At 44.5% G+C, this 27876-nt stretch overlaps 1 protein-coding gene across 1 annotated transcript in view; it reads right to left on the reverse strand.

The window, feature by feature from the left end:
* The window catches only part of PTPRT (protein tyrosine phosphatase receptor type T), an 838546-nt gene that overhangs the window by 240641 nt on the left and 570029 nt on the right, over positions 1-27876 (reverse strand). The window contains exon 12 of the mRNA XM_084851682.1: positions 7035-7308. Coding sequence (XP_084707808.1) covers positions 7035-7308 — 274 coding nt within the window. The remainder of the gene's footprint in view (positions 1-7034; positions 7309-27876) is intronic.

Genomic DNA, 27876 nt, shown 5'->3' on the forward strand with positions numbered 1-27876 from the left:
CTTTGTCGGCAAGGTGATGTCTCTGCTTCTTACTATGCTGTCTGGGTTGGCCATAGCTTTCCTCCCAAGGAGCAAGCGTCTTTTAATTTCATGGCTACAGTCACCATCTGCGGTGATCTTGGAGCCCAAGAAAGTAAAATCTGTCACTGCTTCCATTTCTTCCCCTTCTATATGCCAGGAAGGGATGGGGCCAGATGCCATGATCTTAGTTTTTTTAATGTTGAGTTTCAAACCAGCTTTTGCACTCTCCTCTTTCACCCTCAACAAGAGGCTCTTGAGATCCTCTTCACTTTCTGCCATTAGGGTGGTATCGTCTGCATATCGGAGGTTGTTGATAATTCTCCCAGCAATCTTAATTCTGACCTCTGATTCATCCAACCCGGCATTTCTCATGATGTACTCTGCATATAAGTTAAATAAGCAGGGTGACAATAGGCAGCCTTGTCGTACTCCTTTCCCAATTTTGAACCAATCGGTTGTTCCATGTCTGGTTCTTACTGTTGCTTCTTGACCCTCGTACAGGTTTCTCAGGAGACAGGTAAGGTGGTCTGGTACTCCCATCACTTTAAGAATTTGCCACAGTTTGTTTTGATCCACACAATCAAAGGCTTTAGCATAGTCAATGAGTTGTATATCAGGTCTTAATTAGACATTAGAGCCAATCGAATCCAGTTATGTGTCCAATAACTGGACACATGTGGTTACTTGTCATATGAGCCCATTCTGTGGCTTATGGTCTGGATAATAAAGAGGCTTTTGCTTTGATAGCCTATTGTTTCCAAACAAACCTGCGTGGGGGAGCAGTATTTACATGCCCATTTATATTTTACCCTAAAATGTTGCTAAACTTCCTTTGAAATAAATTTACTGATAGGGATGTGCGAACCCACCCCAGTCTAGGTTCTCTGGGTGCCTGTCCAGCCCCTGCCATGCTTGCCGCTCTCGAGTCCATCCCACACTTGGTGAGCAGCCCACACTCACACCAGTGGCCCTTTTGAGCTTTGCAGTCACCACTTTTTGAAAAATGAAATGGCTAGTGTGAAAATGTGCATATTTGCGTATGCGCAAAAATGCGCATTTTTGCAAAATGTGCATTCTCATGCATATGCAAATATGCACATGTGTGAATATGAGCATTTTGCAATTGCTGTTGCCGGGATGAGTGTGGGCTGCTCACCAAGCCTGGGCAGGGGGTGAGCGGGGGCAGGTGCTGGGCAAGCAGGGCTCAGGGATGCGGGCAAGGAGGCTTCCTCCAGATTCCCAGATGGAATTGGGTATCCAGGCCATACCTATTTACTGAATACAGTCAGAAAGCTACTGGCTTAAAATGAGTAACAATAGTGTCGGATTTGCATTGTTACCACTTTACTTTGTAGCAGAGTAAGCTCTATTCCATGATCTTATAGTGTCCGCTACCATTAGCTGTGATTGTTGCATTGAAAAAAGAACAATAATTAATAGCCAGTTATATAACAAATGTGGAAAATTGCAGCTGAATTAGATCATGCCCCTCCTCGCCTTCTGGTGCACAATATGATATTTGTTTTTTTGAGTCAGGATAAGATAGACGCTCATTTGAGTTCCAGTCTGTGGGCGGTCATAGGGGAGTTGGACTATCTGGTGTTTCTCCCAGAAGGTAGTCTAAATGGAACATGTGTGAAGCAGAATATTCTTTGGCTTTGTTGTACAAAGCACCTGTTTCTGAATGGTGTGAATTTTGCTCTGTGGGCTTGTCAAAAGCCAGATGCTTAACTGAAATGTGTCAGAGTTTGGTGTAAAGGAAAAACAACAAAACAAAAGAAAAGCATAAGCCAAGCTTTATACTCGTGGGAGAGGGAGAAATGCTATCAGTTCTTGTTGATCCTATGAGATCATGCAATAAACTGATATCACACCCAACAACTTATAGGCAGTAAAGGAATGATATCAAGCTGATATCACACCCCATAACTTATAGGCCATGAGCTAGCAGAATTCAGCTCAGGAACACTTTGAGAAGTATGTTCATTTCTCCAACCCTGTCAAGAATATGCACAAATGCTGCATATGACTTTATTTTCTATCTTGTAATTCCCATCTGTTTTATCCCTCCTGAAGCGGCAATGTTGTTCACATTGTAGTCAGGCAAAGGTGAGGTCAAGCCCTCATCTCCTTAAATTTATTTACCAAAAACTTACAAATCCTCCCAATTAATTTAGGAGATCCCCACTGCGCACACACTAGGGATGTATGAGAAATTTGTTTCAGTTCATTTCTTATCAGATTTACAAAGTTTCTACCTCCTGAACCAAACATGGAGTTGAACACAATCTGTGGTTGAATTCCATACATTTCCAAGCTTGCAGTGTGATTTGTGGACCCCCAAAATTGTGTTTGGCAGCATGCATACATTTGTAAAATGTGGATGAAAAAATGTGTATTTTTGAAAAATGCGCACCATCATGCCTTAATTAATGGAAGAAGAATGTGTACATTTCAAAGATGTGCAAAATTGATGTGTACATTTGGAAAAATACACATCAAAATATGCACACATTTTCATATGGAAAGGGAAATAAAACTGAGCTCAGTCTGATACAGATACAAGATGTAACGAGCTTTGAGGTAGAATTTGAAGAACTTTGAGAAGCTCAAGTTTTGCTTGTATGCACATCCCTACCACACACATATCAAATGTGGGCAATATAGATAGACAAAACCATGGTAACTACTAGCTACATTCACCTCCTCAATTACTGTTGTATGCAACCGAACCAGCATATTCATTCCTTCTTTTATTACATTTCTATACTGCCCAGTAGTTCAAGCTGTCTGGGCAGTTCACAGCATGGTAAACATAATATAAAACCTTTAACATTCAAAAATTTTAAACAGTTTAAAAATAAGTTAAAAACAATTGACAATAAAACTACCAGGACCTGTTTTAAAAAACAACAACACTAAATTGCCCCATCATATGCTGTCAAATGCCTGGGAGTAGAGGCAAGTCTTAACCTGGTGCTGAATAGATGACAATGTTGACAACAGCTGGACCTTACTGGGGAGCAAAATGTTGACACCATACGGTCTTTACTGGATAGGACTGAACATAGACTATCATGGTTGATACAGATTTCATTGTTGCAGATGATGACTTCATATTAAAGTGTTATTTTTGAACAGTTTTAATTGAAGTGGAAGAATTTGAACTGTAGCCTCACAGTTTACGATAAAATGGGAAATAGTGTGAATGCCACTGTATAAACTCACCTTCTTTCTCTTGTTTTGTGGCCTAAATCAGTTGCCATCAGACTTTTCAGACATATAGAAACCTTTGATGCCTCTAAAGAATGCAGGCACCTCTGATAGAAATGTAGCCCTGTCCACCTTCTGGACAGGAGATATATGTTAATGAGGAATAGGAACTGGGGAAGAGTCTGAAGAAAACCCAAGGTCAATAGGACATAAGATCAGGTAGGGGCAAAACTTTGGGACAGAAAGCAAGTGCTGGAACGAGAGCAGGAATATGGTTGCCATTTCTATCCTAACTACGTCACTTGGTTTAAATGCATCTGTTGCAGACAGAAACAAAACAAAAGCAATATTCATATTATACATTTATGACACATTATACTGAAGTGGAATAAAATTGCTGTGGTGACCAATTCATAATTAGGGATGGTGCAGGCGCCCAATCAGGCCCAGGAATCAAGTGGAGTCCCACCCGCTGAGCGCCCTGCTCCACCCAACCTCCCCCCATTTGCCGAGCCACCCAAACTCACCCCAGGCCCATCAGTAAATGGACAATACATGCAAGATTACAGATGTGAATGGTCCATTTATGCCTGCAGCCTTGTGTATATTGGCCATTCACAGTGCTGTTTTACGTAAGATCAAATGTGCACATATCTGTGGCTGCCATTTTTTTTCCTTTGCAAAATGGCAGCTGCAGAGATCACCAGATGGGCCTGGGTGAGTGTGGGTGGCTTGGAAAATATGGGGGGTCAGTGCAGGTCTGGGGGCACATGAGTGGGGGCAGGGGCGTGGCGGGCACCTGGAGAACCCAGACGGGCTGGGCGCCCATCCATCCCTATTCACAGAATCACAGAATAGTAGGGTTGGAAGGGGCCTATAAGACCATCGAGTCCAACCCCCTGCTCAATGCAGGAATCCAAGTCAAAGCATTCCTGACAAGAGGCTATCCAGCTTCATCTTGAATGTCTTCAGTGTGGGAGAGCCCACCACCTCCCTAGGTATTTTATTTTATTTATTTCATTTCTATACTGCCCAATAGCCGAAGCTTTCTCAGCGGTTCAGAAAAATGAAAACTAAAAAGCACACAGTAAAACAATATAAAATATAAAAACATTAAAACCACAATATAACAATACAACCAGAATAAAACCAATAGGTAATTGGTTCCATTGTCATACTGCTGTAACAGCCAGGAAGTTTTTCCTGGTGTTCAGCCAGAATCTGGCTTCCTGTAACTTGAGCCCATTATTCCATGTCTTGCACACTGGGATGATCAAGAAGAGATCCTGGCCTTCCTCTCTGTGTCAACCTTTCAAGTACTTCAACAGTGCTATAGTATCTCCTCTCCATCTTCTTCTCTTCTCAGGGCTAGACATGCCCAGTTCTTTCAGCCTCTCCTCATAGGGCTTTGTTTCACATAAAGTGGGACTAACTGGACACAAATATATATTTTATACTTTCCACTGAAGAGGCTAATGTGACATTGTTCCGGAAAGGGAAGAACTAAAGATTAACAGTGCAATCCTATACTTATCTATTCAGAAGTAAATCCTGTAGAGTTGAATAGGACTTACTAGCAGCCTTACTTGTTGTTGCACTCTTGGAGAAGGGTTTTTTTCCTGTCTATCTGTGTGTTTTATATTTATTTACATCCCACCTTTGCATGGTATTGGTAAAGCATGCTAAATAAGCTATGTTGGTGGGAGGAAAGAGGGCTAAATGCTGCCAGAAAGGCTATCAAAGCAAAAGATTGCAGCTATCATTTAAAAATACTAAACAAAGTTTTTTTTAAAATGTGTATATTCATTCATGCTATAGGAGAAGAAATGGCACATATTCTGGAAGTAACATTTGAAGCTTGAATCTCTTAGAATACAGTGATTTGAATCAAAACTTTCCTAAATTACTGGGGGGAAATGAGAGAATGGACCACACAATGCAGAGGGGAAAACTTTAAATTGAAATGTTTATAGAAAGCTATGAAGTACTCTGTTATTTCTATGACATCTACCATAGAATGTATGACTTCTATGACATCTCCAAGAACTGGATCCAATGAACAGTTTTATGCACGTAAGTTTTATGAACTCCAACTGAAAAATAGAGACTGTTCCAATGGCCAACAGCAGGGGTGCATAACCTGCATCCTCCAAGGCCTTTACTGAAGCCACCCAAGGATGCCCTGAGAGTAGACCCCATTCCAGCTGAGGTCTGCTCCCCCCCCCATTGCCTGTACTCTCTACTCATTCCCCCAGACAGCCTCATACAGATAGCTCTTATCCCACCGCTACTAGCAATGAGGAAAGAGCGATCTATAGCAGGATCACTGGGGTGGATTCATGTGTGCATACAGGTGTGTGTGCGCGTGTGTGTGCGTGCATGTGCACATGTTTTTGTGCACAGAACCCTAAGCCAGTATCACATGTGGCTCTCAGGGCCAAAAAAGCTGTGCATCCCTGTCCAACAACATCACCCAACAATACTAGAAGAAATGGAAAGGAACATGGGCTCCACATCATGGCTCAATGATGACGCCACAAAAAAATGGAAGGTACTGGAGCTAAGGTTTCCTCTTCATAGGTTTGACTTGGTGGCCTTTGTTTCTTTTTCTTTATGTAATGCACTATATTTAGTGGTTAAAAGTCAGGTTCAAATCCCCTCTTAGCCATGAAGTTCATGGAACAGCCTTCAGTTTGTCTCTCAATTGCACAGGTTTTTTGTAAGCTGGGGTCGTAGAGGTGAGTTGAAAGGGCCCTCCCCATTTTGCTGCCTTATTTTCATGACAAAATATGGAGAGCAACCTATCCAAACCTAGCAATGGCCAGATAAGTCATGTCTGTGTCAGTTTGATATGTGTGCATTCACAAGTGCCTTCTATGTGATTCTGCATTAATCTCTGTGTGTTTTTAAACCATGCATGGAAATGTGCATTTAAATATATCTATATATACATATTTTTTAACTCATTTCCCCACATAATGCAATTTCTAAACATATTTACTCCCAAATCATGCATTTCAAAATGTATTCTATCTTGAAATGCACAACATATTTTGATACATTTTTTAAACTGAAAGCTTCATTGCAAAATGCAGAGCAGTGTGAAATGTAAACGATAGCCATGTTCCAATCAGCACATTTGTCAGGGAAGTGTGGATTTGGCCAGTTTGTATCAGAATTTGCAAAGAACAAATTCCTCAAGCATCTGTATTCAAAACATCCCAGCCCTTAAATGTCCCCTCCCCAAGATGCACGTCTACAAGAGGAAGGACATGATCCACTTAAGTCACATATTTTTAATTTGTATAACTATATAACTGCATATAAGTCTGTGTAACTTTTCCAATTAACAGCTATAGGCACTTAAATTCTGTCAATGAACCTCTCACTAACAGCAACTGGTTAGGGCATAGCACTTATGCTACAGTTGTCTTAATTTGAAGTAATTTACATAGGGGTAGCCTTTTTAGTATGTTACAGCAAAAATGACAAAGAGCTTTGTGGCACCTTAAAGTTCAACAAATTTATTCTGGTATAAGTTTTCATGGACACCAAAAGCTTATGCCACAATAAATGTGTTAGTCTTTAAGGTGCCACAAGGCTCATTGTTGTTTTTAATTTGAAGTACTTACCTTCAAATACAGAAATAATCCATGAGAAGTGATGACAGAGGAGTTTAGAATGCAGACCCATTTATTCTTATCAAAATGTTGGATGAAACTGAAGTTCTCCCAACCAGAGCTGAGATAGATCACAGCAACAAGGATGGCTAAGCTAAACTTTGTTCTTAACACACTTACCCCATTTGCCTTACTGAGAGCCTGAAAGTAAATGCTGTAGCTTTTCAGTGGTGAAAGTGGAGCATTCCAATAGCCATTGTATGTTTTGTTGTCTCCCACTGTGAAGGGCTGAGTAACAGGAAGATTGACTGGTTTCAGCTCAGCTGCAAAGTAATGGGGAGAGTCGAGACTTGAAGCATTTTTGTAGCTCACTGGAACAGAGAAGCATTCAATGATGTCTGCAGCTCTTCGTGATTTCTGTGGCCTTTCTTCTTTCACAACAAGCTGATAAACACTGGAAGAGAAAGAACAGCAAGGTTCAATAGGCAAGTCTACACCTATTCTACAGGAATCCCAAATCAAGTGGATGCAAGACAAAATATCCAAAGAATCCAACCAGACAGCATAAGAGGCAAAGTTAATGAGTAAAGGAGAAGCAAGGCAACAAGAACAATGCTAGGATCACCGGACAGGATTGTGATATGGCCAATACCAGCACCGAGCCAGAGTTCTCTAGCTGGTCAAATTCCAGAAAGATTTACTAGGGGCTGGAACTGGAAGCAATCTCTAACCAATCAGAAGCTGAGGGTAAAAATTATAATGTGTCTTTTTTCTTACAATCGTTGATTACCACAGCTAATTCTGAATGATAGTGCACAAAATGAGCCTCAGCTGCAGCCTTTGGGATCTTAGGGACCCTAATCCTTCAAGACATGTAGCTGATGTGACACCTAATACAAACACACTCTTTCTGCAATGCCAGCCAGAGGAATTGTGTGTAGGCTTTGAAATTCTTCTGTTGCTTTTGCTTTTTCACTCAAGGCCATTTGCAAAATAATAATGCCCTGGATCATGTCCATCTAATTCTGATGTTCATCTTAGACCTTTTTCTGTTCATCTCAACACAAGTTCTCAGGCAGGGTTTCTTATAGCCAGAAACTCAGCATTTGTGTGAGATGGTTAGGATGGAGGCAACGGCACTGCCTAGACTTTCAAAATAACCAGAAACATGGCTGAAATTATTGGGATGGGTATAAAATGGAAATGCATCGATGGGAGGCAAAGGGACATGAAATTATTCTGGTTAGTTTCTATACACCAGGTCCAAGGGATGAATCACAAGAGACTTGAAAACAGAATAAAAAACAAAAAAGAATGAACATGTTCAGAATCCCTCTTCAAACTTTTGTTCTGAGCACATAAAGTTCAGGAGTGGAGGAGGCTGCACTGGCATATGTGCGGATGTTAAGGGTAGGGTTGCATGCACACTCCCAGCAAACTTTGTGCTATCATTCATTCAGGGTGAATGTCTGAATGGAGCTACCATGATTGTACATTCTAGCCAACATAGGTTTTACGGTTGCATTTCAGAAAGTAGATCATACAAACACTGTAGCTTCTCATATGTGAATGCTCTCGAAATCATCAGAACCAATTGTTTTATCTATTGTCAGTATGTGCCATAACTTCCTTCATCTTCTTGAAAACAGCTAGAAAACCTGTACACATCTACTAACAGCAGGGATGGAAACCTCCAGCCCGCAAGCCAAATTTGGCCAGCCAGTCGTCCCCATCTTGCCCACCAAGGGCTCCACTGAGGCCCCTCCTCTTCCCTGAAACCATGCCTGCACTAGTTTGGAGAACAGGGAGGGAGCATCAGACTGGCTCCCAACTGAACTGCCACCTCAAGGGTGCACTCCTCAGGGGGCTTCGCTCCTCCCTCAACTTTCTCAATTGGGAAAGGAAGCCAACTCATGAGTGAACCTCTGAGTGTGTGTGCATGTGTGTGCCTGTGAATCTTGTGTGTGAATGATGTGTGTAAGAATGGGGTCCAGACAACCACATCAGGGCTGCATGCCAGGGGTGGGGGCATGTGGCCCCTGACATGTTTACCCAAAGCCAGTTTGGAACTCAGGCCAAAAAAGATTCCCACCACTGCACTAACTTGTTCAGATTCACCATTTGCAATACCCTTAATCCAATATAGTTCCATTTTGACTTTAAAGGCTACTATTTTCCTGCTGTTTGGATATTTATTTATTTATATTGCTCCTATGTTCAGTTTTAGTATAAATTATTATAGTAAATTGTTTATTTTTAGTTTATTTTTATTAACATATGATGTTTTAATTATTCTATGTGTATTATTTAAGTTTTATTATGGCCTAGTTTTTATAGAATTATCTTGAAATTTTATATTTTATTGTGTACATTTTTCTGATGTAGCTGTAAGCCACTTGAGCATGGTTTTTCCATGGAAAAGCGGCATACAAATAAACAGATGATGATGAAGATGATGAAAGGAGAAACTGGAGGTTACATGGATTATGTCTTGAAAGCCAAACACCTTAATAAGCTGACAGCCCTGATGTAAACACTTTAATGCTGTGTAAATGTCATGCTACCCAGCCATGATGCAGAGAAATTATATCAAGAAAGGTTGAAAGTCATCCATCAAAAGTGTATTATTGATTGATTGATTGATTTGATTTGTGCCCCGCCTTTCTACCAAGAAGGTTGGCACTCAAGGTGGCCCACAATCATAAATACAACTTGATTAAAACAATGCATCACAATACAATAAAACACAGCCACAACAGAATAAGAACAGCACCCAACCCAGCAGACCCGCTTACACATGCCAAAAGCTTTCTTGACTAAAGCAGTCTTTGCCTGCTGGCAGAAGGGCAACAGAGAGGGAATGAACCTAGCCTCCCTCAGCAGGAAGTTTCACAGTCTGGAAGCGGCCACTGAGAAGGCCCTCTTTTGCATCGCCACCAGATGTGCCCCTGAAGGCAGCTGTGTCAAAAGAATGGCCTCTCCTGAAGATTTTAAAACCTGTTCAGGCTCATATGGGATAAGGAGGTCTTTCAAGTAGCCTGGTCCCAAGCCATATAAGCTTTAGAAGTCATAACCAGCACTTTGAATTCTGCCCAGAAACAGACCAGCAGCCAGTAAAGCTGCTGTAACAAGGGAGTTACATGCTGTCTCTAACCGGCCCTGGTCAATGGTCTGGCCACAACATTCTGGACCAGCTGACGTTTCTGATCAGTTTTCAAAGACATCCCCACATAGAGAGTGTTATAGTAGTCCAAATGGGATATAACTAAGGCATGCATGACTGTGGCCAGATTGGACAGCTCTACGAACAGATGAATTTGGCACATGAGCCTCAGCTGCATGAACACACTCCAGGCCACACTCCTGGCCACTGTTGAAACCTGGGCATCTACATCCAAACTGCAAGCCTCAATCTTCAGAGGGAGCATAAACATAACCCCATCCTTCTTCCTTAATCTGCCTTTTGACTGACCAGGAGCACCTCTGTCTTGTCTGGATTAAGCTTCTATTTATTTGCCCTTATCTAGTCCATTACCGACATCAGGCACTGATTTAGAACTAGAATAGCTTCCATGGATTTAGATAGAATGGAGAGATAGAGTTGGGTGTCATCAACATACTGGTGGCACCTAACCCCTAACTCCAGACAATCTCACTCAGTGGTTTCATGTATATTTTTTCAGCCTACTCCCTAAAGTCCCTGCTTTTTCTCATGGTGGATTAAAAGATCTTGAGCCACAGAGAAAGAGAATAAAAAGAATATCATCCAGGCAACTGCCATCGCAAAACTTCCAACAAAACATTCCCGTAGCACAGGGGTAGCAACACATGGCCCATAGGCCGCATGTGCCCCCTGCCAAGGCCTCTGAAGGGCTACCTACTGGTGCTGTCAAATTGATGCTGATTTTCCCTCTTCCACCCCATCCTGGAAAGCACAGCAAGAGCACTGCTGTTGTTGCCACTGAAGCAGCCATCCACCCAGCACTCAATGGCATGGCAAAATGAACTCCAAGCACTGGCCCACTTTCTTCTTCCACATCACTGAAATACAGGAAGTCACACTTTTTTACCACATGACTGCATCTCTCAGTTCCCTCAATTCTTTACTGGAAATGGTGGCAGAAGCAACAGCCATCGCCACTGTTTTCTCCTCCGCCACCCTCCTCTGGAAAGTAGGAATTGCTTGTTTGCCGCTGCCTTCTCCTCTCCCCCACCTCTTTGGGAATGTGCCACCTTCCCCCTTTGCCCTCCTACATCCTTGTCTCTCTCTTCGCTATTGCTTCTCTTTCCCTCCTACAGCAGACATTCTTGCAGTTGCTCTCACTATGGTTTCTGCCCTCTGAGACTGGAAGCCAGAAAGTCTACTGGCAAACACTCTTGCTGGCAAACTCGGAGGGCATGAGGGTTGGAGAGCTCTGCACGGAGACCCCTGGTGCATTTGCTGGGAGTAGGGACAGGCTTTAACCTCACCCTCCTCCCAGCAATCCTGCTGTGTGATGTGTGTGCCTGTGATATGAGAGTCTGTATGATGTGTCACGTGTGTGTGTGTGTGCGTGCAAGTCCCAACCACTCACCTATATGAGTGGTCGGGACTTGCATATGCAGCATATGCAGCCCTTGACCTAAAGAACGTTGCCCAGTCCTGCTGTAGCAGGACACCACTTGAGTCCTCCCTGTCTGCTCTTACGACATTAAAAAGCCGTGAGGCCCCAGGGAACAACTGTCTTCAGGGTGATGTTAATCATGACGTCTAAAGGCACCAACCACTTTCCTACATTTGGTAATAGGGCTTTGGAGGTGAGAAAATAACATAACTTAATAAATCTATTAAAATGATGCGGGGCTGGGGAGAGTGATATGTTATAAGGTGCTGAGGACAGATGAGCTACAACAGAATCATATCACACAGTGAGAACTGAAGAATGGGGTGGGGGAGAGAGAACAGGGAAAGCTGGGGGATTGATCTGAAAATATTGCAAACTTCTCTGAAGACCTAAATGTTTAAAAATGGAATATAAATCTAAAGACATAAATAAAAGCCAAGTGATTCGTATCCTGGAGTTAAAAGATTGAAAGGGCATCCAATGGTAGTTTTTGTCGGGATTTATGAGAGAAATGATAATTGTGATAATTATAGACATCCATTTTGTCACTGTGTAATCTCTATAACTTCTTAATCTTAGCAATATGTTTCTGTATACCAGAGAACACAGGCAGGAGGGTGCTACTGCATTCATAATCTGTGGTGGGCTTCCCATAGGCAACTGGTTAACCACTGTGCAGACAGAATGCTGGGCTAGGCAGCAAAGCTCTTATCTTCTTATATCATTTATTAATTATTATTTTATTTTAAATTATTTTTGGCTACCTTTAAGAGTAGACCCATGATGTACCAACTACTAGGATCTCATATTCAGTCCTTCACATTTAAGAGAAGAAGACTATGTAACATCCAGATACAGTTCCTTGTTCCCTCTGCCACTCCTAAAGCGCCCTGGTTTGGCACTGATACAGCAGAGGCAGACATACTTGAGTCTTAACGCTAGTCACCCATTTGACAAAGAGAAAGGTATCACTGCAAGTCACTGCACTTCTCATCAGGGTATTCATATATGCTGCCCTCAGCTGTCTATATGAAGCTGTTCCTTTGTCTTGTTAGACAGCAGAGATGGATGCAGGGCCTGGGAACAGCCAGTACCCATCATTCCAGCTGCTTTCAGAAGCTTGTTGTGGCAGAAAGACAGGCCTAAAACATTTTTAGCAATGTCTCACCAATACTACTGTAGGAAACAATGGGATGGCAGCTAAAGCAAGAAAGAGGATCCAAACATCTAACCCACATGCTGAAATCAATCACTGTCTTTTTGTATGAGTGCATGGCATACTCTTTCCTAAGAGAGAGAGAACAAAACAAAAACGAACTGTGTTTTTCTCTTAAAAGACAGAAAGAACTAGAGAAAACTGAAGTTTATATAGAAGTGCAGGAGCATGGATATCTGTAGGCATATACATACATCTTATATGGGTACGTGGGGATGGGGGGAGGCATTAGGATTGCGTCTTCTGGACCAACCCTAACCTCATTCAGTGTCATGTCTGTAGAGCAATATTTGCAAGATGGGCTCAGAACCCATTCATTCAGGCGCTATATTAAATATATGGATAAGATGCTAGCCGTTGTTTAATGGAGAAGCATCATTTGTCCAAGCATGTAAGATTTTTTTCTGGAACAGAAAATCCTCCTAGCAGTTCTGCTAAAGTCAAATATACCAGTGAACTTATTCTTTCCCCTACAAAACTATCTCAGTGTAGTCAATGGAGAACACTGCAACTCACAATACCATTGCCATGCATGCAGACACAATATGTTCATTACTGTGGTCTTCGAGGCCAGAAGAGGAAGTACGACCAAGCTGCCACATCAGGGCTGCTTAAAAAAAATAAAAAATACATACGCAGTACAACCCTACATAAAAGCTGCCAAAAGGCACTTCTGTATGGTAGTGTGTCCCAAAGGAGCCATAATGTTTGCAAGGCTTCTGCAGATTATTCATTCACACACACACACACGTGCACACGATGGCCCAACTACATGAAATATCTCCGTGTGAGTGTCGTATTTTCTGGTGGTTGCTAGTAAAAGCATTCTTCATGTGATCTCCCAGCACATGCAGTAAGAGACTTAGGGCACAATCCTATGGGTTGCGCCCTGGGTACTCGTAAGCCCCGAATGTGGAGGCTTACAAGTATCCTAAGCAGAGTAGGAGGTGCCTAGCTTCTACATTTTAGCTATACAGGTGATTTTGCTTTGAAGTGGAGGCTTCGGGGAGGGGGTGGAAAGGAGGTTGGGGTAGCCATAGGAAAGGTCATAGGAATGCCACCCCTGTCTCCTCCCCTTCCCTCCCCCAGGAACACCCTCTTTTCCCCATATCTGCACTCTGTTTACCAAGTGCGGAGAGGCAGCTGGAGCAATCCTCTCCATGCTGGCTATGAGGGTGAGGGGAGTGTGGTTTCCTGGCTCTGAGCTTGGGGCCCTGTCTTCGAGCATGGATCCAAGAAAGCAGAACATTGTATCTCCCCCAGATGCTATCTGGGGGACATAAGATTGCTCCCCTACAAATATTATACTCCATAAAGGGAGTGCCACTATGCAAAGCCAGTTTTCCGTGGCCTACACATGGGAGCTCTAATGCATGAATCCATAAGGAGGTGTAATGTATGAAGTGACCATCTGAGTTCATTGGAGAACATACGAATAGCTCTAAAACTGCTGATTCATCCCTCAAATATGCACCGCTACCATGGTATACTAATGCTTGCGTCCATATTCTCATTGTTATAGGATTTTATTGTATGAGATTTCATTGTGTAAGCCACCTTAGGAGGGCTTTTGGTCTTAAAGGTGGACAAGAAATATTTTAAAGAAATAAAATGGCCTCAGAATGTGAGCCTAATTACATTTATAGTAACTTCTCCCTGGCCCAAAACAGTTTTAAAGCAGGAATCCCAACTTTTATATGCTTTATACAGCACTATTCCCGGATGACACATAAAGTCTACCCTGCCCACTTGATGCCTGGATGGGTCAGCTAACAAGGTCTATCAGAGGCTGTTAGAGGCCAGTTGATCACCTGCTGAGATACCTGAGATTCCTATCCCATCACTGCCTCACACCAAACTGCTTTCCAAAAAGATCTCTCCAAGGAATATTATGCAGCATCCATAATAATAAAATATCTATCTATCATAAAAACAGGATGTGTCTGTCTGTCCATCTGTCAGTGTGATAGTGCCAAGACCATGAAACCTAGACACCTGAAACTTGGCATACATACCAAGGGAACAGTAGGGGTGTGCATCTCATGGTTATTTTGCTTTTTAATGCATTAATTAATTTAAATGTGTCCATGTGGTCAAAGCCTTCAGTAACATCTTCAGCCACTAGGGGCAGGCTACTCTAACAGCAAATAGCTTTGTAGCCCATATAGTCTGAAGCCAAGGGAGATTAGTGGAATGAGAGACATATATGCCTGCCCCCTCCCCCTGCTGTGGGGCAGCCCCCCACTCAGGGAAATGGAGTGGACTGACCCCTCTCTCAAGGTGCTACTATATGGTTGCACCATGGCAAGGGCAGGGGCCTCTGCGTCTGCCTGGAGTGCCATAGGGAATGGCTTCGCTCATACAATATGTCCAGCTCTGACAGCTGTGTATGTTTGCTTGAAGGCTTCACTGTAACAAACAAAGGGCTATTCCAGCCTATGTAAAACTGGGTCCATTTGCTAGAAAATAGGAAGATACAGATTTGAGTTACAGCTGGCTTTTATATTTTCAGAAATGGGGTTCAGCCATTGCTTCTTTGTCTCAGAATGGTAGGTGTAATCCAGGGGTGCCCAACTCTTTTGACCTGTGGACACATTTGGGAATTTGATAAACTGTTGTGGGCACCACCACAAAATGGCTACCTTTGGAGGATGTGGCTAGTCCCACAATGGCTGCTGTGGGGGACTGGCTAGTTAAAAGTTCGCTAAAGAGGAGGGGAAACAGTGAGGGTAGAGGCTGGGAGGGAGGGGGAAATAGCAAGGCAAAGGGGTAGAGAAAGAGCCAGCCTGGAGGCTAGGAGGGGAAGAAACAGTGAGCTAAAGAGGTGAGGGAAAATAGTGAGGTTAGAGGCTGGGAGGGAAGGGGAAACAGCAAGGCAAAGGGGTAGAGGGGAGAGAAAGAGCAGGGCTGGGAGGGGGAGAAACAGCAAGGTAAACAGGTGGGCTGAGAAATAGTGAAGCGAGAGGCTGGGAGGGAGAGGGAAATAGCAAGGCAAAGGGGTAGAGAAAAGGAGGGCTGCAACAGTGAGCTAAAGAGATTGGGGAAAATAGCAAAGCTAGAGGCTAGAAAGGGAGAAAAATAAGACAACTCTTAACATTTTCCAAGGTTTTTATTTTTAAAAAGCTTTTTGAACTGGCAGGGAGTGGAAAGCTTCATGAGTATCAATGGAGTTGCCTGCAGGTGCCATGGCAACCATGGGCAGGGGACCCCCAGTGTAATCTGTTAACTGCAACACCTACCAGACACTAATTCATTCAGTCTACTATCTACATTTTGAGACTACATCTAAACTGCAGACCTCGTGGCCCCATCATCTGGCCTAATATTTGGATGTTCTCGTTTCTTCCCCCATCCCATTATCTATTTATTTATTTGATTTGAACCCCACCTTTCTACCAAGAAAAATGACACTCAATGACACTTATTTTTGTATCACTAAGTTTGATGAAGACTTTTGGAGAACTTGAATGGTTGCACACTGTTTAGTGACTTTTGGTCCTAATGAATGTATCACCCAACTGTGATTTGGATTTTTTATCTCTCTCATGGACCACTGAGGCTCTTTGGGGTTTATTTATGTATTTAATTTCTTAATTGCCCATCTGGCCGGTCACCTGGCCACTCTGGGCGATGTACAGCAATACAATTTTCAAACCATAAAATTCTACTTTAAAACATCATATTTCTAGAAGTGCCCTAACCCTCCCCAAATGCCTGCCTGAACAACCATGTTTTTAATGCATAGCAGAAACTCATTAAAGAGGGACTACAGTAGAGTTCCCTAGGGAGGGATTTTTACAGAGTGGGGGCCGCCACAGAGAAGGCCCTAGCCCTCATCCACACCAGCCTAGCTGTCCTGGCTGATGGGACAGATAGAAAGCCATCCGAGGCTGATCTTGTTGAGTGGCCTGTCTGGTGTTGCTGAAGGTGCTCCTCAAGTTAGGCTGGGCCGGAACCATATAGGGTTTTAAAGGTCAAAACCAACACCTCAAATTTGGCCTGGAAAATGACTGGTAACCAGTGCAACTCCTTGTGCACCGGAGTGATGTGATCATGCCGGCGGCTGCCTTTACTCAGGCGAGCAGCCGTGTTCTGTACCAGCTGCAGCTTCCGAACCGTCTTCAAGGGTAACCCCACGTAGAGCGCATTACAGTAGTCTAAACGAGAGGAGACCAGGGCATGTACTACTGATGGGAGCAGATGGTCGGGAAGGAAGGGGCGCAGCCGCCGTATCAGATGGAGTTGATACAGCGCTGTCCGGCTCACAGCTGACACCTGAGCCTCCATGGACAGCTGGGAGTCTAAAATGACCCCCACACTGTGGACCTGGTCTTTCAAGGGTAGCCATACCCCATTCAACACCAGGACAACTTCCCCAACCTCCTCTTGTCTCCCACCAAAAGTACCTCGGTCTTGTCAGGGTTCAGCTTATTCCTCCCCATCCAGCCACTCACTGTCTCCAGACATTTGGACAGGGATAGGGATGTCAGAGAATTCTGCCACGGATCTCAGTGAGGTCGAATTCCAGTGCATTCGGCCCCCCGAAATCCGTGGTGGAATGGCTTGCCACCCCCCCGTCAATCCCCCCCGGGACGAGATTTACCTGGGGCGGATGTTCTGGATGGCGGCGGCGGCTTTGGCAGTGGCTTTGGCGGCGGCGGCTGTTCTTCTGACCGGCTGCAGCTGCCGCCATTTGCAGTCTGGTCGTTTGTGTGTGTGGGGTGTTTTTTTACATAGATGTGATAGTAGGGATGTCAGAGAATTCCGCCACGGATCTCAGTGAGGCCGAATGCCAGTGCATTTGGCCCCCTGTAAGCTGTGGTGGAATGGTCCACCCCCGTGCTGCCCCGCAGATCCCCCCGGGACGAGGCTTACCTGGGGCAGATGTTCCGGGTGGCGGCGGCGGTGGCGGCTGGTCTTCCTACTGGCTGCCGCAGCCATTTGCAGTCTTGTGTTTTTTTTGTTTTTTTTACAGAGACGTGATAGGCTATGTAAAGACTTACGTAGCCTATCACGGCTGGGTTAAAAAAACAACAACAACCGCGTACACAAATGGCGGCAGCTACGTCCGCCGCCATTTGCGTTCCTTATTTTTTGCCATCTTAGTCTACGTAAATATTTACGTAGACTATTACGGCAAAAATAAAGGGGAATGCAAATAGCGTAGTGGGCGCTATTTGCATCCCTTTTTGATTTGCCGTTTTAGCCTACATAAATATTTACGTAGGCTAAAACGGCAAATCAAAAAGGAATGCAAATAGCGCCCACTACACTATTTGCGTTCCCCTTTATTTTCGCCGTAATTGTCTACGTAAATATTTACGTAGACTAAGACGGTGAAAAATAAGGAACACAAATGGCGGCGGCCATAGCCACCGCCATTTGCATACGCTTTTTGGTTGTTGTTTTTTTAACCCAGACGTGATAGGCTATGTCTTTACGTAGCCTATCATGTTTGAATACAGGGACGCCAACGGCGGTGGCTACGGCCGCCGCCATTTCTGTCCCTGCTACTCAGCGGCCAGATGTCTGCGGAGCGTAGCCAGCTGAGCAGGACTCCGGGGCGAGGGACAGAGCGCCTCCCCCCCATTGAGGATTCCGGGGGGAGGGACGGAGCACCTCCCCCCCCACCGCGAAGCAGATCCGCGAAAAGGTAAGTGACTTTTGTACATCCCTAGACAGGGATTCTACAGCCAACCTTGGTGAAGTTTTAAATGAGAGGTAGAGCTGTGTGTCATCCACATATTGATGACACTGCACCCCAAACCTCCTGATGATAGCCCCCAGCAGCTTCACATAGATATTAAATAGCACTGGGGAGAGGATAGAACCTTGTGGCACCCCACAAGTGAGCGGCCACAGGTCCAAAACCTCCTCTCCCAGTGCTACCCTCTGGTACCTGCCAGAGAGGAAGGACCAGAACCACCCTAATACAGTGTCTCCAATGCCCAATCCCTCCAGGCGGTCCAGGAGGATACCATGGTCAATGGTATCAAAGGCAGTGCTACGGATGGCAGAGAATTTCTCCATGAATCTCGGGGAGGCCGAATGCCAGCGCATTCGGCCCCCCGAAATTATTGGTGAAATTCTCCGCCCCCCTGCCCCCCCCCCCGGGATGGGACTTACCTCCCTCAAATGTCCCTCTCGGTGGCAGGTCCCGACGGGAGTTCGGCGGCGTTTCGTCAGGGGCAGGGGCGGCGGCCGGTCTTCCGACCAGCTGCCGCCACCGCCATTACAAAATAAAGTAAAACAACAACAACACACCCGTGATAGGCTACGTAACGATTAACGTAGCCTATCACGGCTGACTTTGGAAATCTAGCTGTGATAGGCTACGTTAATCGTTACGTAGCCTATCACGGGTGTGTGTGTTTTTTTTTTTACTTTTTATTTCGCGGCCGGGGAGACGGGGTGCTTCTCCCCGGCCTGAATTTCGGGGGGAGAACCGAAGCGCCTCCCCCCCACCACGAAGCAAGCTGTGGGACCAGGTAAGTCCCTTTCGTACATCCCTAAAAGCCACTGAGAGGTCGAGGAGAACAAGGAAGGAGCATTCGCCCCTATCCAAAGCCCTTCTCATATCATCCACCAGGGCGACCAAGGCCGTTTCTGTCTCATGCCCAGTCCTGAAGCCCGACTGAAATGGATCTAGATAATCGGCTTCTTCCAAGTGTGCCTTCAACTGCATCGCCACCACCTGCTCAATGATGTTGCCCAAGAATGGCACATTCGAAACTGGGCAAAAGTTGTTCAAAACTAGGTGATCCAAGGATGGCTTTTCAAAAAGCAGTCTTATCGCTGCCTCCTTGAGGGCTGATGGCATCACTCCCTCCTCAAGGGAAGTGTTCACCACCACCCTGATCCCCTTACCCAGCCTCTTTCTGCAGCTCATAATGAGCCAAGATGGGCAAGGATCAAGTAAGCAGGTGGTCAGCCTTACAGATGAAAGCACCTTGTCCACTTCATCAGAAGGAAGAAGCTGGAACCAACAAAACCATTTTGCCACAGGCTGTCTCTTGCTCGCTAACTATATCCATGATGCATGGAATAACACTCCTAATCCGATCAATTCTATCCACAAAGTGCCTTGCCAAGGCCTCACAAGAGGCCTTAGAATGCTCCAGCGGTTCTGGAGCAACTGGACTGACCAGGCTCAGGACCATTTTGAAACAGCCTCCTGAGACAGCACTCTGGAGACATGATAGAGGCAGCATAATATTCCTTTTTTGCTGCCTTCACCACCATGTGATAGGCTGAAGATAAGGTCTAGCCCGTGTCTGATCGTCTTTGGAGTGAGACTTCCACCACCGGTGCTCTAACCATTTCACCTCCTGTTTCAGAGCTCGTAACCGCAGATTAAACCATGGTGCAGTCTGAGCCCTTTCAGGAGGAGAGGGCATTTTGGAGCCACCTGATCTAATGTCCCAGTGATTGTGGCATTCCACTCACCCACCAGGGTCTTGTCCGAGTGGCCATTTGTGTGTTCCAGAGAATCCCCAAGCACATTCAGGAATCCATTCGGATCCATAAAACACCTGGGGCGGACCATTTTAATGGGTCCTCCACCCCTGTGGAGGGGTTGTGGAACAGAGAAGTCCAATGTCACCAGATAATGAGCTGACCATTACAAGGGGGTGGTGGATATATCCCTGACTTCCAGATCACTCCCCGCTTCTCCAGAAACAAACACAAGGTCTAGCGCATGACCGGCTACATAGGTGGGCCCAGTTGGAATAGGGTGCAGCTCCCAGGAAGCCATGGTCTCCATGAAGTCCCAAGGTGTCCCCATGAGGATGGCCTCTGAATGTACATTGAAGTCCCCCAACACGAATAAGTTAGGGGACTGCACATGCACATCAGAGACCACCTCAAGCACCTCGGCCAGGGAGTCAGTCATGCAGTGGGGTGGGCAGTACATGAGCAGAATCCCCAGACTGTCCTTCGGGCCCAACCTCCAATACATGCACTCAGCAACCTTGGTCTCCCGGAGAGGGGGTCTGATGAAGGCCAAAGACTCCTGGTAGATAACAGCCACTGCCCCTCCCCGATCCCAAGCCCTCGGGGATCCCCAGCCCTCGGGGATTTATGCTTCTAATGCTGTTGCCCAAATGTTTTTTTCTGGACAAGGAGATCAAGGAGGAAGGAGGAGTCACAGCACAGGAGAAATGCTATACATGAGTGTACTCAAGATGTTGTTGTCCTTGGTCTTTTTTCTATGCTAGGTCATTTCAAAACTTGAAGACTGTTATGGTTTCTCTCATGCACCTCATATGGAAATATATTGCATACTGTATTACGTAAAGGATATGTCTTGAGTAAAAGTCCTATGTATTATGATTTATTCTAGGATGCCAATACTAGGGATGTGCAAATCAGCAAATCTTGAGCTTGTTGAGGTTCTCCAAATTCCACCTCAAAGTTCATTCCAACGCATGACTGTATCAGATTGCGAGCTTTCTTTTTTTCTGTTTGCACGGAAGTTTGTGTACGTTATCATGCATGTTTCTCATGCATCAATTGTGCACATTATTGAAATATACATATTTTTCCCACTGATTAAAGCATATTTCTGAGCATTTTTCAAACATATGTATGTCGTTGCACACCTTTTTTGGTCCACAAATCACATCACAAATTTGGAAATGTATGGACGTCAACCACAGGCTGTGGTTGAGTCTGGGTCTGGGTCCAAGTGGTGCAAATTGGGTAAATTATATTCAAAAACAAGTTAAAACGAATTTCTCATACATCCCATTTAATACAAGTCTGAATTACCAAGGAGTCAAGTACAAGTTGCTCCACGAACATCTCCTAATTATAAGGAGCATATCCTTAAACAGACCTTTGCATACTGTTTAAACAATAATTACAATTAAATAATATTTTACTAAATGAATCTTGGCTTCCTGGTTGTAAGAAATACTCCAATGTTATAATCCTTCAGACTGGACAAATTAGTTTGGCTGTGAACGTTAAGCAGCCTGTAGGGCTAACTATATGGAACTGAAGTCCTTTTCAAACCAACCTCTACAGATTTTACAAACTCTTCATCTTCAGAGGATGGCTTAGGCTTTTAAGATATGACTGTTTAATTAGTTGTGCAGTCTTCTTAAAAATCTTGAAAGAAATTGCATCATGGAGTCATTAAGAACACACGGGAAAAATGAAATAGCCTCATTTGGAGCCGAAACACAGAACTATTCGGCAGAAACAGTGCTCCAATTTTTTTTAAAAAATGTATATTTCTCAGTGGAGAATAAGCACGCACACACAACTCCCTCCCCTGTACAAATACTCTTCTAATCCAGAAAACTTTGATTCCTCTCAAGAATAAAATTAGACTTTATCAAGAATCAGACAAGAAGCTTTCAAGCTAAAGGAGGTTGTTTTGCGGGTAATCATAAAGAGCTTCACACATTTCAAAACCTGGATTATATCAAAAATCTAGTTATAAATGCAACAACTATTTTGCTGAGATGCTCAGCAATGCTATTCATATATTTCCATTTCTAAGATGGTAGCAAGGTTTCAGAGCAATTGCATGCATACAATTTTCTGCCTCTTTTGCTATCGTTAATCAATCTATATGGGGATTTTAAGGTAACAAAGGTTTTTAAGTGGGATATGACATGTTTCAAAGAAGCACTTGACAACTGTGCACAGTCAAGCTAACCCCAAATTTAATTTAATGTAATAAATTAATAGTGCAGTTTAATGATGGGGGGAAATTAGGATCAGAAGAGATTAAAAAAATAAAAATAGAAGATATGAAAGTAATGCCTATGAATTCCTTACACTTAAAAGATTTGTATAAGGATAACCTACAACTTGACCTGCTGGTGTCACTTACCCTGAAAGGCCCAGGGGCAAGTTCTTGCATTTGAGTTCTCTAGCAACTTTGATATTTAAAATTTAAATATACCTGTCAAATGAAAGATACAAATCACATGTACAAGAGCCTACATGAATTCAGCTATACACACATAGGCACTGGTCTCCAACCAACATCACACTAATTGATCTCTACTTGTGGAATGGGACTCCCTGATCTATTTCTTTTTGCACCCTGCTATATACTCTCCAGATCTGCTCTGGAAGGTCTCCTAACCCCCCAGAGCCCATAAGAGGGTGCGCAGGGCATATCCACTCTGCTAGCTATTTCCGTTCTGCTGGCAAACTGTTAGCAATAAAAACCTAAGAACATCAGAAGGGCCATGATGGATCAGACCAAGGGTCCACCTAATCCAGCATTCTGCTCACACAATGGCCAACAAACTGCCCATGAGAAACCCACAAGCAGGACATGAGTCCAATAGCACCCTCCAGCCCTTGTTCCCCAGCAACTGATGTACATAGGCATATTGCCTCTCTGGTACTAGAGGTAGCATATAGCCTTCAGGACTAGTAGCCATTGATAGCCTTGTCCTCCAGGAGATACAACCTTCTGTCTACATGAGCCCCCTGAACGAAATAGGAGTCAGACTGGCAGAGCCAGTAGACTTGATCCTGGCCCCACCCCAGTGGTTGTGATCCTGGTCTTTCCTGGTATACACACTTTCATTTCAAATGAACATGTATGTATACAGGGTTCAAGATAGACATGAGATAGGTAAACTGATTATATATATATGTTCCTGCTTAAATTGTCACACAAAACTCCCTGCTTCACCTTTCTGCATCAAAATTGCCTGAAGAAAAGTATCAGTGGGCATTTCAAGTTGTGTGTTCTCATATCACAATCATCTCCATAAACATGACCTGCCTTGCAGCACAGATTAGGCATAATAGCTACTTCCCTTGGTCTCTATCTTTCCAGTTCAATGTTACTCCTTGCTGACAGATTATAGATAATGACTGTGTACAGCAGTGACTTCTGTCATGAGAGAAGCAACATTGTGGCCTTTCCTATCCTGAACCACCTTCAATTCATTTGATTTGCAAAACAGGGCAACAAAAAGGTGTTCATGTCATTTAGCATTAAGCAGATTTTTGTTGGCTGGGATTGTCTAGGCATTTTGCGTGCTAGCTTGGTGCTTTCTTTCAGAGTTGCAAGGAAAGATCCAAGGACAAAGTGTTATTACATATGCAGCCTTCTAAGATGAGAAGATTGGAATCCACACACCTGAGGCTGCATTATGTTATTATATTCATATGGATCAATACACATGGAAATGTTACTTTGGAATATGTCATCTATGCAGCTTGTTAAATTATCATCACATAACCTGTATCTAACAGAAATCTGGAATATAGTTCACACTGGTCCTGTACATGTGTTCAGCTGAATGCGGGAGGGCATAAACTGTGCAAGGCATGTGTGTGTGTGTGTGTGCATGCGTGCGTGTGCACGCAACCCTGCCCCCCATGTGCCAGCATGTGCTGGCTCTCCCCCCGCTGCTAATGACCTTGCCACATTCAGTGTGAATGTCTGAAGGGAGATTATAAGTACAGAAGCCTCCTGGGTTGGGAACCCTGATACATGCTTAGAACTCTGAGCATGCTTAGAATCCATCTGAAGTGGAGCCAGTGTATGCAGGAATGTTTCCCGCACTCTAAGCCAATATGTATTAACTCAAACGCTTGAATATGGCTACCCTCTTCCAATAAATTATGTACATGGCACATTTTGACAAAGCATTATGACTTGCAACTATCCATGGGAATTCCTGAAATCATCCTACATGTGCAAAACATTTGAAATATGGGTAGAGATGTCAAATGTCCTGTATTTTGAACATAAGGAAAACACAATGGCTGTAATTCAGCGCAACAGTGCCTCAACCAATTCTCTTATACGTTGTGGTCAAAATACTTAGTGAAAATTCTGCTTAAGCAAACTGTTGTTTTTATTTCCTATCACTTTTCCATAAAGAAATACTACCAGTACAGCTGACCTGAGAGTCTTTTTAGTTTCAGTTCTGCTTTTGTTTCTGTCTAAAATAACCTGCTTTTCAGTGTGCTTTCAGTTGTCCCTGTTGGTCAATGTTTTGTCCACATCAGGATGTTTTGTCCACATCCTGAACACAAGAAGGAAGTATGCAAAAGCCCCCAAAGCTGCAAAGCTTTTGGATAACCTGTGGGAAAGTGCAGTCCTAGATTGAATAGTAAAAACTCTGCCCTAGTCCACCACCCCAGTACTGCTTATATTTGTGTAGGCTTTTACATGAATGTTTACAGACAGTATATAAAAGGACTTTTGCTTAAACCTTAGTTCAGTCATGTTAGCCCAAAAAGCTCAGGGACTGGTTCACCATGCTTACTCCCAAGAGTTGGGAAATCCCCTGAGCACTATGGACTAGCTCAGAGAACTCTCAGTTCTCTGGAAACTTTTTTTAAAGGCTTTGGAGCACCTTAGATAACTCCTTTAGAGTTCTAACTGGTTCTGACTGAAACCCAGAGTGGATTCACCGCCCCACTGACATTGGAGCCACCAGCCTCCACTGTTTATGACTGAGATAGAAAGTAGACAAACATTTTAGATTTCGATGCAATTTGCTTAGCTGCTTGACAAAGGTTTCTCCCTCACTGAACATGCAAGATTTCACATGGAAAAATTGCTACAGCTCTGGCATTGAGTAGTCTGCTTAGCTCTTTAAACTGAGATAACTCTAGAAATCAATCAATATAAAACCCTCTATTAAGAATAATGCAAAGTATACTTAGGAATATGGAGTTCTGAAACACGAGTTGCACACTAAGATACTTAAGTATGGGACTCTGAAGACAGACAATAAATGTTCAAAATACAGAGAGGAGGATTTGGACTCAAAACAGATGCACCAGCCATTATCCTACTTATACAGACGAAACACACTGTTCTAGAGAAAATAAATATCACCATCACATAAAAACCAAGCACACTAATAAGAACAACAGACAATTGTGATGCATATTAAAACAATACATGATAAGTTAAGGACAGGAGGATTTCCCCCATTCCAATACTTTATTGTTCCCAGGGTTTGCTCTGCCCCGCTGGTTTAACCAAAGCCCGATTCAGGTATTCTTTATTTAGGTAGGCTACATATGCAAGAAGGGATGCATTTTAGACCCACCGTGTCCTTGCACTTTTCCATTCCCCTCTTCTGAAAAAGTGAGCCTCCTCTATCCATGGTGGCTCTCTTGGAATGTTGATTTTCCAGTGTTCCAGACAGCATAGAGAGCCTCCGTGGATCCAGGAGGTTCTCCTTTTCAGAACGTTACCCTCCACATGCAGAGAGAGATAGAACCATGTGAGGAAGGGGCAGGGTAGCACGTTTCCCTTCCTTGTGTGTTTAGCCTAATTCAGGGGTGGGCAACACTTGGCCTGCAGGCCACACGTGGCCCCCGCCACCCCAAAAATGCTGGAAAAAATGTCATCTTCAGTGACTATGGAGCACCAGAATGTCAACATTAGCTTGCTTGCTCCACCGCCACCTCCATCGCTGCCACCACCACCACCATTGTCCTTGCTGCTGCTGTCCTTGCCGCCGCCGCCTTTGCTGCTGTCCTCACCACCGCCGTCCTCGCCACTGTTCTCACTGCCTCCACCGCCACTGCCTCCTCCTGAGGCCTGGATGCACGCGCTGACTCCCTGCAGTAAGACTTGGTGCACGTGTCCAGGCCTCAGGAGTTGGCGGCGGTGAGGACAGCAGCAGAGAAGGCAGTGAGGATGGCGGTGAGGATGGTGATGTCAGAGAAATCCGCTGCGGATTCAAATGAGGCCAGATTCTTTGGAATCCAGCCTCAGGAATCTACAGATCGGGACCACTTACCTCCGCTCCAGGAGGACTGGAGGTGGAATGGCACTCGGCTGCTTCTTGCCAGCCGGAGCCGTTCACCTCCTCCCTGCCAATCGCCAAGTCTTTAAAAAAAAAAAAAATGGCGATTGGCAGGATGTGTCCATACACTTAGATGCAAAATAGAGCCGTGAATCTTGCTTATAAGCCTATGGACACATAGACTTAGATGGAAGAGTCATGGCTCTATTTGCGTCTAAGTCTATGGGCACATCCTGCCAATCAGCATTTTAAAAAAAACAACACATGGCGATCAGCAGGGAAGAGGCGAACAGATCTGGCCAGCAGGAGGGAAGGTACCAGCCCCCAAGCTGGTTTCCCCACTCCTGGAATCACTCATGGAGCAGAGTCCGGAGGATTCTGGGGGGAGAGGAATGGATCACTTTCTCCCCCATGGATTCCCCACAAGAACGGACGTTGGGAATCCGTATACCCCTAGTGAGGACAGCGGCAGTGGTGGAGGGTGCAGTGGCAGCACTGAGGACAGCAGCGGTGGTGAGGACGATGGCGGCGGCAGCAAGGACGGCGATGGAGGTGGTAGCAGTGAGGATGACAGCGGCGGCGACACAGGCAGCAGTAGAGGTGGCAGCGAAGATGACAGCAGCAACAGTGAGGACAGCGGAGGAGGTGGCAGCGAAGGAGGTGGTGGCAAGGTAAGGGGGTTTGCGGGGGGCCGTTGGGGGGCCCTGAAGCGGGGTTCGACATCTGAATCCCTCTTTGGGTTCAGGGCCAAGTCAGGTCGGGGCCCCCTGAATCTGCCCGAGCCAAATCAGGCCCGCCTCCAAAGCCACAAAGCAGCTTCCAAGTCAGATCAGGGCGTCCCTGCACAACCCTACCCTTTACACGTGTGTTTTTTTCCCCCCAGCATTTTTTTCTCTACCTTTCTATATAATCCCTTACACAACCACTAGGTGGCACTGTGGTATTTCACAATTGTGCAAATACACAAGGCTTCTGTAATGACATTGAGAAAAGTACCAGACTTCCCTTGTTAGGAAAAAGGCCTGTGATAATGGTTGCAAAGCACGGGAGAGGCTCTGAAGGGTGATGACATAGTGTAAAGAACCCGCATACTACCGTGAGTGAGGAATCACGAGTGCACAATAAAAGCCTTGTGAAGAAAGAAAGTGTCAGAGCTGTTGGAACTGGAGAATGGATTGAGAGAACTAGACCAATGACAGTAAGATATTGCTTGGATAAAGGACTTCGATAAAATAGGGACACAATCTGGATGCATTTATACCTGGTTGTTTTATTACCCTATTGCTCATATGGGTGTGTGTGTGTGTGTGTGTGTGTGAGAGAGAGAGAGAGAGAGAGAGAAAAGAGAGAGAGAGCTCTGCATTAATTTGCATATACTATGGCATCCTATGCAAGGCTTTTGACCCACTCTTCCTGCTTGCTTCTAAAAGCTCAGAATACACTTC

The sequence above is a fragment of the Heloderma suspectum genome, chromosome 4, assembly GCF_057233095.1.
Source record: "Heloderma suspectum isolate Gila_16-S chromosome 4, 16-S_ref, whole genome shotgun sequence".
NCBI lineage: Eukaryota > Metazoa > Chordata > Lepidosauria > Squamata > Helodermatidae > Heloderma > Heloderma suspectum.